This window comes from Seriola aureovittata, chromosome 15, assembly GCF_021018895.1.
Source record: "Seriola aureovittata isolate HTS-2021-v1 ecotype China chromosome 15, ASM2101889v1, whole genome shotgun sequence".
In the NCBI taxonomy this organism is placed as follows: domain Eukaryota; kingdom Metazoa; phylum Chordata; class Actinopteri; order Carangiformes; family Carangidae; genus Seriola; species Seriola aureovittata.
Window position 1 is genome coordinate 14,168,553 of NC_079378.1, and position 14,845 is coordinate 14,183,397.

Here is a 14,845-nt window from a genome sequence, read left to right on the forward strand (position 1 = left end):
CACGTGCTTTGTTTATATTGGACTGTAACTCATCCATGGGTCAAAGATTAACACGGAGCGTTAACGCCATGCAAAGCGTGTGTTTGTGTCATTCACAGTCAGTTTCGAGAACACGTTTTCACCATTTGGCTGAACGTGTTCCACCGGAATAAAAATGTCACTTTTAATTTAAAAGTAACGAGACGTCTTTGACCTTCTCTCTGTGCGGCGTCTCCCTGTCTCCGTTTTCCTTTTCAAAGTCGTGCCTTTCTTCTCACCCTCTAGAGATTTTATAGAAAGAGATGGCTGACCCTTTCCCTTTCTGTTCTGTCTCTTTCTGAATACACTGTTTGGGAACAGAGAATGTTGTGACTTTGGTGTTATAGCCATTTACTCTCTGTTATCTGATCAGTCATGGCTGCATTCAAGGGAACCTCAGCACGGACGGCTCCTCTGAACCGACGCTCACCAGTACTTCTAATTAGATTTTTTTTTTTATTTTTTTTTTTTAAATCTTCCCGCCCTCGCTGGGTTTCAAACTGCATCTGTTTGTACGAAATAATAAAATAGTCATGTCTCAAGGTACTCTGTGTGCGTTCTGCTGAGATTAAGGCAATCAGATGTATAAAAGACATCTATCTCTCTCTCTCTCTCTCTCTCTCTCTGTCTCACACAAACAGTAAACAAACAAGAAGCAAAACAGACAGAGGTGTATTGCCCATTTGTTGCGAAAACAAATCAAACTTTGATGCTGACAAGTGCAGCCTCGCTTTCCGTCTCTGTTTCCATATTCACAGAGAGACGCAGGCTAAGGCTAAATGAGCAAAAAAATATGGTTGCACAATCAGTAAGTAGTAGTAGTTACTGTGGAATACAAAATCAGCTACCACCCTTTGATGTCGACAACAACGCCATCCTCTATGAACACATCCAGGACTGTCTGCACTAATGCTCCCTAATGGATGTCGGGCAGCTGCAGCACCTTTGCAGACAAATAGTGAAGGATACATTCCTCCCCTCTCCTCTCTGTCGATATCAGCCTTTCACTGGGCACGGAGCGAGAGAATATAGGTTGCAGTGCCGGGGAGAAATAAAGATGGGGGAAAATTGGAGGTGGACTGTACTTTGTTGTACATTTAACAGAAAAATCTTCTTTAAAAAATAAAAAATGTGTCACGTGCACTGTGTGTGTGCATGTTCCCGTCCTTTCTTAGTGTATTCTTGTGTTGTATTGTGTAGTGTCCAAAAATTGCAAAAATTGTGCACAAATTGCAAAGTAAAAGTAGACTAATAAGGTATTAAACTATCATAACTCGAAGAACTTTAAGACAAAAGTCAGAGTCTGAATGGAGAAAATAATCAAAGACGAAACGATCCTGGCAACACAGTCATTTGTCACCTCCCCGTCCAGTTGGTCTAACCATTGATGTGGGACTTTTGTTCATTTAAAGATGAATTTTGGTTCAGTATTCTTGACTGTATTATAGGATCCTTACCAGTTATATTCTGATTTCATGCTTATATATAACACCTTTCATGTTTCTAAATCCAGTCTGAATCCACCCTTCCAGGGGGATCAGGATGATCCTGCTTTTTGGCACCTAAACTATCCTGATATCCGCCTGTGAGCACCGAAAAAATGCAGAAACACTACTTTGAGCACGACTGTGTACTGAATCCAGATTCTAATCGGAATGAACACGAGCTTCAGATCCATTAAAACTGCTCGATAAAGCCCAGTCCAACCATGACACTAAATTTTACTGTAAAGTCCACACAAATGTTAATATGACACACAAACTCATCCCCCGTCAGCTCGACTTAATTGTTTGTATGTGAAGTTAATATAGCCTAATTAGTTCAAGACCAATTAACAACACATGTTCTACGTTGTTTGATAGTATTTCTTTGTTTATCTTAAAATCTTTGAGCAAAAATACAACAATACGACTTTAACGTTTAACGTTAAAATGGCATATGTTGTTAAAGGGATGGACGGCACGGCGGTACAGTGGTGAGCACTGTCACCTCACAGCGAGAAGGTTCTGGGTTCAGACCTTTCTGTGTGGAGTTTGCAGGTTCAGGTCAGCTGGCAACTCTAAAGCGCCCATGGGTGTGAATGTGAGTATGACTGGTTGTCTTTATGTCAGCCCTGTGATGGACTGGCGACCTGTCCAGGGTGTACCCCTGCCCCTCGCCCAGTGTCAGCTGGGATTGGCTCCAGCCTCCCCACCCCCAACCCTATAAGGATAAGCAGTATAGCTAATGGATGGATGGATTTTTGACACGGGCTTGTGTGAGGTAGTCACATAAAGTCGGTACATTACCTGCAGTAGATTCTAATCAGAACGCTCCCAGTCAGGCAGAGCTCGTTATAAAAGTGAATACAATGTCATCGCGAGTTCAGTTAACTTGCTTACGTAAGAGCAACAAGCCAGATTGTTCCATATACTTCAATCTCTCCCTCAAAGTCCCTCAATGGGCTATTGACAAGAGGGGAAGAAGAAAGCAGAGTTGCATCACCACAGCTTGTGAGCCGGCAACATTAAATGTATTTTCCGACATTTGCCTCCTCATACTTCCTTGCCCAAAGCAAATAAGACAACAGCTGAAATTGAAGCATTGTTTGACTTGTACACTTTCACAGGTTAGTGTGGAGCTGCCTGAGTCGACAGAATGAGGTCTAGGTGGGAGGAAGGAGAGAAACTGAGAGACTCAGAGAGAAAGAAAGAAAAAAAACAGAACAATATACAGAGGCAAAAAAAATAATCTTGTCTTTGTCTCGAATCATTCCAAATAGTCTCCTCTTTGTATTTTATTCTTTGGTGAGATGTTTTATACATTCTGCATGAGACATAACAACTATCTTTTCAGGACAGGTCTCACCATTAGCTGAACTGGCAGTGCGTTAGACTAAAACTAATTTGGTGGTCTTGCATTGATGGCCATGTGTACTCATACACGCACACGCACACACGTAGAAACAGGAATGTTCTGTCACCTGTGCCAAGCTTAAAGATATGTCATGTGCTCATATCAACATGTCACGCCCGCTCAGGCTCAGTACACAGCATGAAGGGATAACCGGTGTTGTGAAGGACGGGAAGGGACAGAACAAATGCAATAATAAATGAGAGCGAGCAGCTGTCGTTTAGCCAAACTGATTACACCTCAACCGCCAGTTACTGTAGGTGTTTATCCCGAAACCGGCAAAGCAAAGCGACCCGTCCCTTTGGCAAACCAAATGACATGAGATAGTGTGCTCACTGACATTCTTCTCTACATTTGTCAGCTCTGTGATCATCGCAGCATACACAGAAGCTGTAAAGAGAACGCAGCCCATGCGCCTCCTTTCAGAGTCCCTTCCAGAGCTATTGACGTTTACCAGTGACTGACAAATTACAGCCATAAGCGAGTAAAAACACAACTAATACTGTAGCAGTTGGTATTGATTTCATCAGTCAAAAGACTCAGAATCTGGCAAAACAAGTTACATTTTAAAAGGTGATAATGTCTGTGCCATCCTCTGAAAAGCTCTTTCCAAAGTTAATTGACTGTTGCTGTGTATTACGTCCCCGGTAAATAACACATTTTATATTTTTTGTCGCACTCTGTCAGGGAAGGTTGAGGTATTTGGGAAAGAAAACATGACTCTCTTTTTTCTTTTTTTTTTAATGACGGCTTAAAGCTTTAGGCTGTTGAAACACAGTTTCAGTACTTTAGATACCTTGGGTATCATTTCTCACCAGCCAGCCACTCTTTAAAGTACTCTACAAACAGACTGTCTAATGGCCTTTACTCTTCAAATTTGTGAAGAGGTTACAAAAGCAGGGTGCTCTACTTTTTGTATGATTTGTCACAATTACCATAAGACAAGAATTTTTCTTTCATGTGCGGGCACATGAAAGAAAAAATATGAATACCTGTACACAAACAATCGTGCCTCTTCTCTGCTGAATCCCATCATGCACAGTCACATTTACACATACGCACACAAATACACGCACTGTACTCAAGCGAGGTTTGCTCCAAGTCACTTTGATGGAGAGTGAAAGCAAAGTAGCCTTGGCTGCTCATATTAAATAAGGTTTGTAGGAAGGTGTTGTACTCGTGAAAAGAAGGATTGAATAAATCTGTTGAGCAGCCAAGGCCACAGAAACAGAAAGAATTCAATTTTTTCTTTCTTTCTTTCTTTCTTTTTCTTTTTTTTTGCACACTCAACAATCCACATGTTCTGTTACCAACCAGACTTTTGTGCAGTTCTATATAGCGTCATGCACACCTTGGACAAAACAGGCAAGAATCATGTCACTTTTAAAGGTGTCACCGCAGTCTGAAACCTCAGTGCCTGCTCCCACTGTATCATAGATATTAAGTATGAAGTGTAGTTTGAAGACCGTGTAGTGTCTTTCTACTGGCTGTCCAATTTCAGCAAATCCATTTCAAGTCTCGCATCTTGCCAAACTCTCATTAGGCCTCTTTCTCAGCCTGTTATTGCATTATTGATTTCCATTCCTGTTATGTCTTTTGGAAGATTACATTTTCATATAAGTAAAGTGTCTGCGAGGGCTTCCAGCTGAGGAGGCTGTATATGGTAAACTGTAGAGGTGCACTGTTGAATGCATTTTCAGATTCAGCTGAAAGTTCAGTTTTAAGGTCACTTTTTCATGTGATTTTCTGATTGCATTTAAATCTGTCCGTACATACATTATTTACACTACACAGCTTGGTTTGCAGAGCACAGGGCAGCACTGTTTTTATTTGACAGTATAGAAAACAACAATAACACTGACACATGTACCGCCAGCTTTAGCGTTTCAAACTTAATTAGGAATGTTGCATATCCTTGTGTACCAGTAGGTGTGGTTATAGCAGTTAAATTAACACATTTGTAAATAATGCCAAAAGCTGAATTGGCTATTTTTGGAGGCAAGATTTCTGTTTTGTTTTTTTTTTCCTGGCATGCTTGTACTGATACAGTTGGATAAGAATATGTGTGTGGTTAAGGTGGCCACTCTGCTGCGGTTTTGTTAACAATATGCACATGTTTAGCATCGTATAATGGGGGGGGGGGACGACGACGACACACACGACTGATCTCTCTTTTACTTTGCCGTTTCATGCTGCTGTGATCTCGCATTTGTAAAACTCTCAGCATGCCTCTGCTACTCTGTCGCTCTTTCTTTCTCTCTGTTTACTTGACTGTCTGTGTGTGTATATGTGTGTGTGTGTGTGTGTGTTTGTGTCTCCAATAGACATAACAGAATGGACTCCAAGCTCGACACAGTTTTCTGCTTTACCATTATGTAAAATACAGAGGATGAACTATAAATACAATACATAAATATTATATGAACTAGTTTTATCAAGCGCAGGAGGAAGAGAGTTCACCATGTTAAAACTGTGTATGAAAATATGATCGTGTGGCAGGAGCTGAAGTGTGTCTCCCAGCAACACTGCTGAAGAGGGCCCCCGTCACTTTGGTTTGCTGATATTTTAACGATCTGTTTACTAACCCTCTGTCTGTCTCTGTCCAGCTTTAAGGGACAACAGGATCGAGCTGGTGCGCGCGTCGTGGTCGGAGCTGACCATCAGCATCAGTGATGTCTCGCTGTCTGATGAAGGAATGTACACCTGTTCTCTCTTCACCATGCCCGTGAGAACGGCCAAAGCCTACCTGACTGTTCTAGGTAAGTGCAGCGGATACACAGTTACATGACGTCGGTCTGTCTGCTCGACCATCTTTACTTTGAACAGCGTCCGGACAAAAAAACGTTTTTGGGTGGTCGAGGAAGCGCTGTACTCCTCGGACTGACTAGTGAACGCTCCAAGGAGAAGCTCTTCTTCTCTGTGTCTTAGGATATGACCGATGTTAAAATATATTCCATGTGGAAGCTTTAGATTTTAAAACAATAAAACATCACCATTATCATTATCGACAGAAGAGCCCAAAAATAAATGGAGAACATTAGCGATGGCTGGAGGTCATTGGTCAAGGGAAAGGTTTGTGGTATTTTTCACATGGGTCAATTTCAAAATATTATTATCATAATAAGAACTCCATGCATTCATGCTTTTCTGAATGGTATGGCTTTGTTGTGTTTTTTGGGGGTTTTTTTGCCTTGAAGACAAACACATTTAGTTGTAGTTAGAAAAAGCCTGTTGCGCGTGTCTACATCTGCAGACAAATAAAAACCAGTTAGGCCCTTTCTCCCTCTCTTCCTAGTAATGTTTGTGTTGTGATCATAGCCCCACAGAAAACATTGTCTCATTTCCTGCCACAGGCCTTATTATCTTGCCAATTAGTTTTTGCTAATGTTAATAGATGTGCTCGTGCACTCCAGAACCATTAGCTGGCTCTCTGTGTTAACAAGCATTCTGAGAATTAGAGACATTAAAGGCTACTGCTCAATAAGGATATGGAGAAAATTATTTTTGCAATACTGAACAATAGTTAATGGTGCAAGCCAGGAAACGGAGGGAGATTTAATAAACACACAAAATAGCCAGGGAATGGCCTGTTTTAGGACACAGAGTGCTGGGAGTGAAAATATTGAAAATCATGTGGACAAAATACCAAACTCCAACCAAATGAACCTGCAATTAAACAAGCTTCACAATCAAATTCTCTCAAAAATATTCTTGGTGAATGAATATAAACATCTGCTTATCTATTACCACAAATAGAATTTTTAAAACATAATAAATCCACTAATAAGTAAAGCACTAACATTATTCAACTATGAACCGTACATATATTTATGATGTTTATAAAATCAGAATCATCACCGCATTATAAACATCAACAAGAAAAAGAGCCTTTCGGCATGTTAGGTAGGTATTTGGTCATTAAACAAAGTTTTGGAGAAATAAAAATTTTGACCCGATTTAAAAGTTCCTCGGTCACGAAAATGAATACAGTTCATCCTGAGGGGAACATGGATGTGTGTAACAAATTTCACGGCAATTCATCCGTTAGTTGTCGAGAGCAAAGTGGTGGATCGACCGACAGACCGACATTGCTGTCCCTGTGCCGCGAGCTCGGCTAAGAATGCACCGCACAAAAGTTCAGCTATTAGTAACTGACTTTGATATAAGCTCTGAATAAATTCTCACAATGACTACAGGAATTATCAATCCTGAGATCTAGTTTTCTTCTTTTGTTTTTTTTTTCTTCACCAAGCATCGGAAATCTAGCTCTCATTTCTTTTTCATGTCTTGAAAGCGCTTTTGGTCATGCTTAAACAGCACACACAAACACACCACAGCACACAGAAATCCATGTTGCACAAATGAGAAGAGAAACACACTCACACACACACACACATGCACGCACACATACACAATACTCTACACTCACACACACATACACACTCAGTCGCACACAAACAGAGAGACGGATTAAAGCTTTGCAGCCTCTAGCCACCCAAGAGGAACTTAACTGTATAAGATGAACATTGTAGTTGATCTGCTCTCTTTCAGTCTGGGAGAAAAAAGCCTCATACACTTTTCCGAGTCAAGCCACACTCACTCATTCACATTCTTACACGCACACCACAATACTTAGTTAGATATTGCGACACTTGCAATTTACACACTGGAAAACGATGGATTGAAAACTCAAAATGACACGTACAGCATTTAGTTAGATGAGGAGGAGTAGATCTGCACTGCACACCGCTGCTGTATGTACCGAGCAGCGGCTATTGTCATGGTGGTGTATGCAGTTTGTTTCTCACAAAAAGGACAGAAAACAGGAGGACCTTTAACTCTGGTAATAAACCTTTCAGGAGGTGGTGAGACCGACAAGGCCAGAGTCAGTCAATGGCATTGACTGACAGACCTTTCATTCACTCAGCCTGAGGCCGACTTACTGCTCATTGACATTAGAAAGGCACACACTACACACTTAAAACAGTGGCCTGTCGCATTTTTCTGTACAACCATGTGGCCCTCTCTGTGTCATAACCCCTTTGCTTATCCATATGTACACACACATGCACAAAGGAAAAAACGCACACCTTTTCTTTCGTCATAGGGACTATTTCTTTAGGAGCACTACCCAGAGAAACCACCACAAACGAAACTCGACTCACCCTCTTGTGTTTGAGTAGTAGTCACAGACATACTGTATGTCTCACAGCCTGCATGGATAAATACAACCATGCGCTATGTGAGAAAACGTGGTTCTTTGTAATTCATGTGGACCGACCCTTAACGAAGGGGACGGCCCAGTGGTGTGACAGACCATCCAAAAACGAGAAACCTCCCTGATGTGTTCTCGAGCAGGACACCGCTCGTTGATGCTGCTCTGCAGTCTGCTCTCTAATCTCTCTGCAGGAGGCCGAGCCGGAGGGGAAATTTCCAGTACGGCATGATAATATTATTGCTGCATAATGACAAACCGCTGTGTGTCAATTAGTTCCATCTCTGTGATTTTCACTCCATCCTATAGGCGTGCCAGAGAAGCCAGAGATCGATGGCTTGACGAAGCCTGCCTTGGAGGGCGACCAGATCACTCTGACCTGCATCACTCAGGGCAGCAAGCCCGCCGCTGACCTGCGCTGGTTCAGGAACGAAAAGGAGGTCAAAGGTATGCAACATCTGCATCTGCATTTAGACCTACATCTGTGTGATTATGTCATACAAGCATGTCATGGGATTCAGAATAAGAAACCACGGTGAGGTTCATCCAATGATGTGGATGGATCGAACCCATTGGAACCGGTTCCAACGGGTTCGATCCATCCACATCATTTGCCTTTATGCTTAACGATTCCCTTATCGATGCCTTCCACTTAGTTCCGCGTGCCTTGAAAAACAATGACCTTTTTTTTTTTTTTTTTTTTTTTCATTTTTTAAATGAATACAAGGCAGACCTAAAGAGGCAGACAGCACCAACCCCCACCCCACCCCCACCCCCCTTGATGGATTGAACAACAACAGAGCAGTTATCTATCTTGTTCAGTGTTATTGTTGACACTGGAAACCTGTATAGGCCTACTTTTTTCAACACAGAAAATCCACAGGAATCGATAAGGGAACCGATAAAGAATCAATAAAGAATCGGATTGATAAGCAGAATCTATAATTGCACTGGTTTCAATAAAATCTTATCGACTCCCATCCCTAATGGTGAAACTTTTGTAGAGGAAATTATGATAACAAGCACAGTTATTTTTTTCCCATAACCAGGAGTGAGAGTTCTTGCTTTTCCTCTCGGGAAATGGGCTGATTGTTGGGATTCTTTTTGACATTGTCAAGTTGTGCAGTTTTCATCACTTGCATTTTATTTTTGAAGACACGATGAATCTATTTTTAGAAACTAAATCAAAAATCATCCTCATTAATTGGACTAAACATTTCTTATTGTTTGCATTTTCGCAATGAAGCTATTTAGTGATAGTTTTAAGCTTTAAGCTAAACCATATCATGCATGTTGTTACAGTACATCTACTGATTTAATGATATTTCTAATATCAAGCTATTTTCCATTTGTAACAAACAACTAAATTAGGCCCATCTCCATCTCCAAATTATTGTCCAATTGCCAAAACCATATTGGTTATCTCATTTCAGGGTGGCTCTAACCACCTCCCCGTGCTTTGTAATCAAGCACAAATATACCAGAAAATACAAATTAGTTTTTTTGAAATACTTTCAATATGCTCAGCAAGTCCTTTGTCATAAAAGTGGCGGGAACCTGTTCCGAACAAGTTGTTTCTAATAGAGCAGATTCGGCATGTGTCCTCTGGCCTGAGACCGATATATTAACCTCCCTTGTTATCAGAGGGCCGTTCTAAATCACACTGACTGGACTCCACACCTCATTTCCACCCTGCTCCTGCTCTGCTCTACTTGATGAGCCATCCACTTTGTAATTGTTTGAAAAGGACAGGAAGAGAGAGAGCGACAGACAGAAAGGATGTGAGAGAATATTGAACAAAAGAGAGCTAGGGACACGAAATGATGAAATTATGTTTTTTTGAGGAAGAGAGAAACAGATGCGGTTCTGTATCAAATGAAATGCAGAACCCAGTGGGATAGGACTGTCACAGATCTTTAGCACAGTTGCAGAACTTTTACCAAGGTTTCTGTGTTGTTTCACAAAGCAGATTAAAGTCAAATAACAAAAATGCAAATCACCCTTTTCTAATTTAAATGACTGCAAGTGTCTGAAAATCACAGGTTTACTTTTTTTTTTTTTTTTTAACTGCCAAAGAAAAAAAACAATGCAAATGATTGGAAAGAAACTGTCAAAATCTCAAAATCTTTGTATAACCCAACAGATCACTGAAACTCAGTAATGAGAATAACAAGCAGCCAGGTGTTGCACATCCTAAATGCCCAATTAAATGTAGTAAAGAGGAGCGTTTGAGAAGCGCAAAACACAGACACTTCACAGACTTCATTTCCCTGCTTATACAAAACATTAATAAAGCACAAAAAAAATTTTTGCCAAAGCATGCGTGATTTTCGTTTTATATCTTTGCATATTAATGCTTTTCATTCTGCTGTCAGTTTTTCTTTTTTTTCTTTTTTTTTGGCTTCTCCAGTATCACTGACAACAGTCACTATTTATTCTTACATTCATGTACGACGTATTTTTACAACATTTTTATGCACAGTATTTTAAATGACTGTTGTTATACTGTTTCAACTACAAGGCAACTACCTTATCTATCACCTGGGAGCTGGGAGGGGTTATTTTCACCAATCAGCACTGTACCAGCATGTTAACTGCAAGGAGTCTTCCTATCCTTATGTTCATTAACCCCAACAAAACCTCACCTTTTTCTGTTTGCATTCATTAAAACGAAGCGCAACTCGTTACTCGCGTTAATCTCTATATCCATGATCTCATTTGGATTTCCTGTAAACAATAATCCTTTGACTCTCTCACTTATTAAATGCTAAGTTTGTTAGCATCTCCAAGTCACATATTGTTTTTGTACAACTAATCACCACATTTTTGTATTATAGTAGTTTGTCACTCCAGTTAATATTTCCTCCTGTTTCCCTTCTGAAGAACATGAAGCGCATAGAAACAGAATATACACTAATTAGCAGAGTATTTTTCCTTACAGGCTTACTGTGTCTCTACGGGTGATTACTGCGTCTCCCAGTGGCCCACGACTGCGAGAAGAGCTTCCTGTAAGGCAAAATGGAAGCTTAGCCAGGACATTATGTTCTTTTAATTTACCACAGAGTGCGAACAGGTAGTCAGAGATATCCTTGGTGGCTTGAAGTGGAGGTAGTCTCAAGAGGATACGCTTTCTCATTAAGGTCAGATGCTATAATTCTCTCCTCAACTTGGCACGCGACTATCTTTAATTTGGGCCTTGTACAATTTTCTATCAGTATATTATTCACCGTGACAAGGTTGTAGTTTTTAACCCGGAAGCGACAGGAATTGTGTGTTCAGGCTTGCCCTTCTGTGAAACTGTATTCTGTACTGCATATGTCTTACAACACTTGACATTGTTGAAACTAACAATATAGGCGGGAGTTTATTATGCAATGATCTATTCAAAGAAAGGAAAAGCATCAGTATTATTTCGCCATTTTTCTCTTTTAAAAGAAATTCTTGGTAACATTGTCCCAGAACAGAAAGCCAAACCTGGAGACTTTATACAAATGTCAGATTAGAAGATTCTTGTCAGATCTGCTATTGGACTCGTCAAGAATGTCAATCGGAGCTGATGTTTCACGCCTCACTGAATTCACTGAAAAGCTCTCTTGGCGTCTGCCATTACGCTCCTCTCTATGCGATCTTAAGCCCAGACAGCTCAGCCTGCTATCTCACATTAGGGTTTTCCCAGGGTCCAGATAAGCAAGCAGATATGCACCAAATCGGTGATGGTTTTCCACACAGTTTTAAGCAGATATCATGGTTATCTTTTTATTTAATTAACTGTAGCTGGGAGATGATATTGAATCTATGTCATCATATTTATTCAGATTTCCTCAGAACATCCTATAGAGTAAAAAAAAAAAAAAAATGTTAATGTTAATCTGAAGCGCTGACACTGGACAGAGTGAAGACATAGTCCAAATCTGATTTTTAACACCACATCTAATCAAACTGAATCCATTAACATGTTCTTCCCTTGGTGGCAGTACACTTCTCAGTGTGATATTTTTGTGAGGCATTATTCATGTTGAGTTCAGGAACTCAGGAGATTATGATTGACACAAACAGTTTCACACTTTTAGTTCGACATTGTCGCACCATAAATGCATCTCTGCCACTAATTGTTCCACTTTCTTGTGGAAATAAGAAGGCGTGAAACATTGTCTGGATAGTCAGTCTGACTTGTTACATATGATACAGATAGAGAGTTTGTGTGTTTGTGTGTGTGTGTGTGTGTGTGTGTGTGTGTGTGTGTGTGTGTGTGTGTGTGTGTGTGTGTGTGTGTGTGTGTGTGTGTGTGTGTGTCGCATTTAAATGAGGAACAACAACAATCAACCCAGCAAGCGACTCACCGGCAGTCTGACTTTCTTTTCCACATTTAAAACTGACTAAATAAATAAACACGGACGCAAACGAACACAAAGGGCAACACATGTTAATACACAATGTATATATGCATGTGAAGGTGTATGTAAGCGCAGTTGAAGTGTTCATCATCCTGACAGGATCAGGGTGTGTTCAATGTGAAAAGCCATCTGATTGTGGGCAACCATGCTGGGAATAAATGACAATTGTGACATATTGGTGTGGGATCTCGGGGAATAGAGAAGATTATATTACCGGCAGAGCCACTGGAGCAGTCCATCACCCATGCGCATGCAGCTAACAGACACCCTATGCTAAGTGTGTGCATGTGTGTATCTGTGTATATGTTTGTGTGTGAGCAAAACAGACAGATGGAGCAGACAGCCTGCATGTAAGGACATAAGCTTGTGTGTGTGGAACGGAATCCAATATTCTTATTTCTCAGTCTCTTTGTCCCTCAGATCCCCTCAGTCCCCACCCAGTAATGATATATTTCTATCTCAGTTACACACCACAACCCAGAGAGACCTCTGCCAATATCACCACATGTAGCACTTGTTTACACACCACTGAACCAGAGGGAGCTGTGTGGAGACCAAGCAAGGCAGAGATGAAATGAATATTTATTTCAAATAAGGGTGGGGATGTTCGCTATCGGACTCGTATTATCATACTCTCTGACCTAAACTGTAGAGGTTATTGCTTCATCATGTTATACGATAGCTCTATTCCAAAGGGGCTTAAGGGAAAAAAAAAAAATACACACACACACACACACACACACAGATATTTAATTCAGATTCGCTTGCGGTCACATCCCTGTCCTATTGTCAAACATGTTAGTCAAGGACAAGGAACTATTACTGCGAACGTACCTGGCACTATTTTAGGTCGCTGTCTGCTGACTTTTCAATACGCTATAACTCAAGTCTGCCCATTCACTGAAGAGTTTAACAGTGACTGAACAACCTTTTTGAAATAGTGCTGACTAATTCTTCATTCATGGGTAATTGTCCTTGACTGCTGCGAGTGAGAACGGAATAAGGTGGCCATCATTATTCCAAGGTTTTCTCCGGAAAGAGCAATTGAGGAAAGCGAAGAGGCAATAGCTCCTAGAGCTCATTTCGAAGAGGACGAGGCTGACGGTGATGACACTGCTGGTGGCTCTGTGGACACTAAAATAACGATTAAGTTCAGGAATGTAAAGCAGTTTTCTAGTTAAAAAATGAAAAATACGTTCTCAGTCTTTTCAGCGGCGCGACACAACCTTGCACACTACTTAAAGTCTGTGTTGGGACCACAGTTATACTATCCACCTCCCTGGGATGTGAGTGGATCAATGACCATTAAAGATGTAATTTCAAGATGGCTCCTGCAAGTCATAGTGGCATGAATAAAAGATGCTCAAGTCACATGCACACACACACACACACACACACACACACACACATATATATACATGCATATTCACCCTCTCTATCCTGTAGGCCTGGACATGAGAAGCAGAAATGCAAAAGTACTTGCATGCATGCACGTACGTGTGCAAGCACTTGGCTGAAATGAGTGAAATGAGATCTGTGGGAATCTGTTGGATAGTACTGTATATGGTATGGTTTGATATATGATGCTGTGATTTGATATATTAATTAACATCATAGCACTGGGCGGCTCAGCACTGCATCACAGTTTTAAGTTAAATCTCTCAGTTTTTGCTCAACTCTTCAACCACAGGATGGTTAGAATCAAGAGTAGAAATATCTTGAGAGCAAATATTTCACACTGCACCTGATACTTTCTGTCTTTCTTTCTTCCTTTAAAGTTCTATCCCCTTGGTTAGATATCCCCATATAGAAATGTATCTGACTCATCCTCAGCCTCTGATAGCTTAAGAGTGTGTGATCAGGTTAAAAGACTTAGACTTAGAGCAGTGTGGTGAAAAATAAAGAGGAGATCAGATTGCTACACCCACTGTCTATGCCCATTAAGAGCAACATCCTGGAGGTGGAGCACCTGTCCTGCTGTAAATGCCAAGGCACCGAGACCAGACCAGACCTCTCCTTTTCGGAGCGGAAAACCTTCTTCGTGAATCCACAATAGACATTTTTCTTCTTCTGAGCCGTAAATGCTCAGAGAATTTTGTGTCAGAAAGGACATTATGATACAGGTCTGCCTGGCACTGATAGAAAGTCTCCTAACATTTAGAAGTTGTTCCCCCGGTCGTAGCCATGCGTCAGTCCAGTTGGTAAGACAGGTCAGACAAGTTAGGATGCCTACAGGCTGCCAACAGGTCCCAGCTCCCTGAACACTGCACAGTAGCCAGAATAAGTGAAAAGTTAGCGGAGGGCACGATATATCATCTCCACACCT

General features: G+C 40.9%; 1 protein-coding gene across 4 annotated transcripts in view; it reads left to right on the plus strand.

Annotated features, from left to right (window-relative positions):
- Nucleotides 1-14,845, plus strand: part of cadm2a (cell adhesion molecule 2a) — a 206,174-nt gene that overhangs the window by 160,680 nt on the left and 30,649 nt on the right. For all 4 annotated transcript variants that reach the window (XM_056396986.1, XM_056396987.1, XM_056396988.1 and 1 more), the window contains 2 exons: nt 5,517-5,669; nt 8,435-8,572. In XM_056396986.1, the coding sequence (XP_056252961.1) occupies nt 5,517-5,669; nt 8,435-8,572 (291 nt within the window). The remainder of the gene's footprint in view (nt 1-5,516; nt 5,670-8,434; nt 8,573-14,845) is intronic.